This window comes from Tasmannia lanceolata, unplaced genomic scaffold (genome assembly GCF_043159265.1).
Source record: "Tasmannia lanceolata isolate RefF3 unplaced genomic scaffold, GAP_Taslan_0.1 ptg000011l, whole genome shotgun sequence".
NCBI lineage: Eukaryota > Viridiplantae > Streptophyta > Magnoliopsida > Canellales > Winteraceae > Tasmannia > Tasmannia lanceolata.
Genome location: NW_027518688.1, coordinates 22,626,713 through 22,630,105, shown reverse-complemented (window position 1 = coordinate 22,630,105; position 3,393 = coordinate 22,626,713). Strand labels below are relative to the sequence as shown.

The following is a 3,393-nucleotide window of genomic DNA, read 5'->3' as shown; positions in this document are numbered from 1 at the left end:
CTTTCCTCTATCATGTGTTTCTTTTTCTGTTGCCAACACAGAGTAAAATTTTCACTCCAGCATAGGACAACTGAACTGTTACAATCCCACATAAGACACTCAAATTGTATTCCTATGATCATTGGCTTCATAATACTGAAGTCATTAGTCTCTCTCGTCTACTGGAGTAAAATCACATACTCTTCAAACCTCATGGTGTCAAACACAAGCTTCTTTGGCTCTGTGTCTGTGTTTATGTTATCCTTGAGCTCACTCAAACTCTTTACTCCAGCCTGTTAATTGCACTCAATCTTTTTTCTTTCAGCTCTATTGCCTAATTCATTGGGCCAATATGGTGAGAGACAATTTAGGCTTGGCAAAAAGTAAATATAGACAAATATGTGGACACATATTAAAATATCATACTTTCCAGCAGAAAATAAATATGGAACAAACTTGTGGATGCATTTAAGTTGGAAGTTATTTGAGGCAAAAAAGTTCCTTGTTCCTTTTAACCACAATTGCAACTGTGACACATATAAGAGAGTTTGAAATGCAAAAAGAGAGTCATTCAATCTTAGTCATCAAGCTCCGGAGCGGTGAAAACATAACGACGCCTAACACATCATTCAACTCTGCAACCAGAAAGAAAAGAGGATCACTCAACTATTTAGAAAAGTATAAAAATAATATGTGAGTGTTTTTTTGAAACGTGATTAAAAGTAACATACATGATTAAAAAATTCACAAATGAAATTTACCCCATCTCAAAATATGGTATAGATATGGCAAGATTGTTGCATGCTACGGAATTTGTAGAGGTTCGGCGAGGCCTTCAAAAAAGGAAAAAAATACATAAGAATTTTTCAAATATATTCATACTTATCAAAGCAAATGAGTTGTTAAAGTACCTGATTCAATGATTTCAATATCATTTTCATGTTGGTAGACTTCAATTTCTTCATTCGTATCCTCACATGTATCCTCTCGTAGCCAATCTTGAGTGCAGACCAATGCTTGCACAACCCCAGGACTCAATAAACTTCGATAATTATCAAGAACTCTACCTCCAGTGCTAAAAGCTGACTCTGAAGCAACCGTAGATACAGGAATGGCCAAGATATCACGAGCCATATGAGAAAGTTGAGGATATTTTGAGCTGTTAATTTTCCACCAACTCAAAATATCGAAGTCATCAGTGGGATGATTTTTTTCTTCCAAGTACTGTTCCAACTCCGATGACGACCCTACATTATTTTTCGCTGCATTCATCTTGAAAAAATTTTCTTGCATATTTGAAATCCTTCTCTCACCACTACAAGTTCCACTATCCACTTCTAGATCTTTTTCCATTGAGTGTACAACACGCTTTTGCCTTGAACTATAAGTAGATACATACTCATCATAAATTGCAAATGTCTCCCGCTTAATACATGAAACTTGTGCTTTAGCTTCATCCTTGGAAAAAATTTCATCATACATAAAGCTAAGATATTCAATCTTATACCTGGGATCCAAAACCACTGCAATAGCAAACATTACATTGCATTCCTTCCAATACTTATCAAACTTAATTTGCATCTTCTTAGCCATTAAATTAATAGATACATCATCATGATTTGCCATATCACGCAAGCGTACTTGAATTTCAAAAACTTCATGAAAATAAAGATTGGAAGTGGTATATTTATGGCCGGAGAAAAGCTTTGTTGCATCAAAAAAAACTTTCAGAAAAGTGCAAATAACTTTAGCCTTCTTCCAATCATCGATAGTAGGAGCGTCTCTTGCAAAGTTAGAATCCCGTACCTTTAAGCGGGTGAAGGCACTCTCAAATTGTATGGCAGATTCTAACATAAGAAATGTGGAGTTCCACCTCGTACACACATCTATGCATAAGCCTTTCTTATTATAAATTCCTTCTTGCAAAACACACTCTTCAAACTGTTGCTTTCTAGCTTGTGAACCTCTAACATACTTGACACTACCTCGAATGACAGTGACCGATTCTTTTATCTCATTTAACCCATCTTGTACTATGAGATTGATCACATGTGCTGCACAACGCATATGGAAAAATCGACCTTCTTGTAGGAACATTCCTTTTCTAGAAAGGATTGGAGCAAGTGTTCTCACAAGTACATTGTTACTCGAAGCATTATCCAATGTAATTGTAGTTAATTTAGAAATGTTCCATTCAATCAAACACATTTCAACTACATCGGCCATAACTTCTCCACTATGTGGAGCTGGAACCATACAAAAATTAAGAATTTTTTTATGCAACTTCCAACTATCATCAATAAAATGTCCAGTAAGACATAAATAACCTAAAGTCTGATTTGATGTCCACATATCCGCAGTTAAAGAAACCCTCTGACATGTACTTATCAATCTTTTCAATTTAGACTTCTCCTCTCCATAGATATTCAGTACTTCTTTCCTCACAGTTGTGCGTGACACAATATTGAGCCGAGGTTGAACTACCCTCATAAAATTTCGAAAAGCAACCTTATCAACAGTATTAAATGGCAGTTCAAGCATGATTAACATGATTGTCAATTCCCTTCGAGCTCGGTTTTGGTTAAACACCCAAGGAGTAAGACCTGCCCCTTCCTCACCATCATCACCCTCTCTAATTGGATTAAAAGCCAATAATTTCTGTCTCTTATCTCTTGTCGAGTACGGTATACATGTATTTTTCAGATGCCTTATAAGACTACTGGTTGGGCATGCTAAGAATTTTTTACAATAATTACACTTAGCCTTCTGATTCAATCCTACACTTGTTTTGTCCTTTGTAAAATGTTTCCACACATAAGATTTGACTGAAGACGCTCTTTTCTTAGATGTATTCGTTGTGGAACCTCCAGCAGTGCTAATAGTATTAGCGGCATTCTCAGAAGAATTTAATTCCTATATGATACAAAAGTAATTATTTGATAACAAACAAAAGGGTTAAACGATTAAGTGGACGCTACATAATTGAGAATGAGATAGATGCATAGCTATACTAAGCAAAAAAATAAATCTTACATCAATATCATTGTCGATATCCTCCATTTCCATTTCCATTTCCATTTCCATGTACAATTGATGTAACCTCTGGATGCTCTAAACAAAGACAGAATGAAAATAGATGAACCATATTCCAAAGGACTTGTTTTTTTTTTTTGGATTTTGGTATCTGATTGTGAATTTATTGGTCAAAGTTAAAACAATAACTTGAGTCCAATAATCAGTTTTTGAACTCACAGTCGATTCTAAAAATCCAAAACAAATAGGGGCTTAGGGTCCAAATCATTGTCAAAATCCAAAGGACTTGTTTTTCTTTGGATTTTGGTATCTGATTGTGAATTTATTGGTCAAAGTTAAAACAATAACTTGAGTCCAATAATCAGTTTTTGAACTCACAGT

General features: G+C 35.1%; 1 protein-coding gene across 1 annotated transcript; it reads right to left on the bottom strand.

Moving 5' to 3' along the window:
- Window positions 1–546: 546 nt before the first annotated feature.
- LOC143886052 (zinc finger BED domain-containing protein RICESLEEPER 2-like) lies at window positions 547–3,063 on the bottom strand. Its single transcript, XM_077390039.1, has 3 exons — window positions 3,013–3,063; window positions 891–2,892; window positions 547–614 (listed from the first exon to the last, which is right to left on the bottom strand). Exons 1-3 carry the CDS (start codon window positions 3,061–3,063, stop codon window positions 547–549), a joined length of 2,121 nt encoding a protein of 706 aa, XP_077246154.1.
- Window positions 3,064–3,393: the final 330 nt, after the last annotated feature.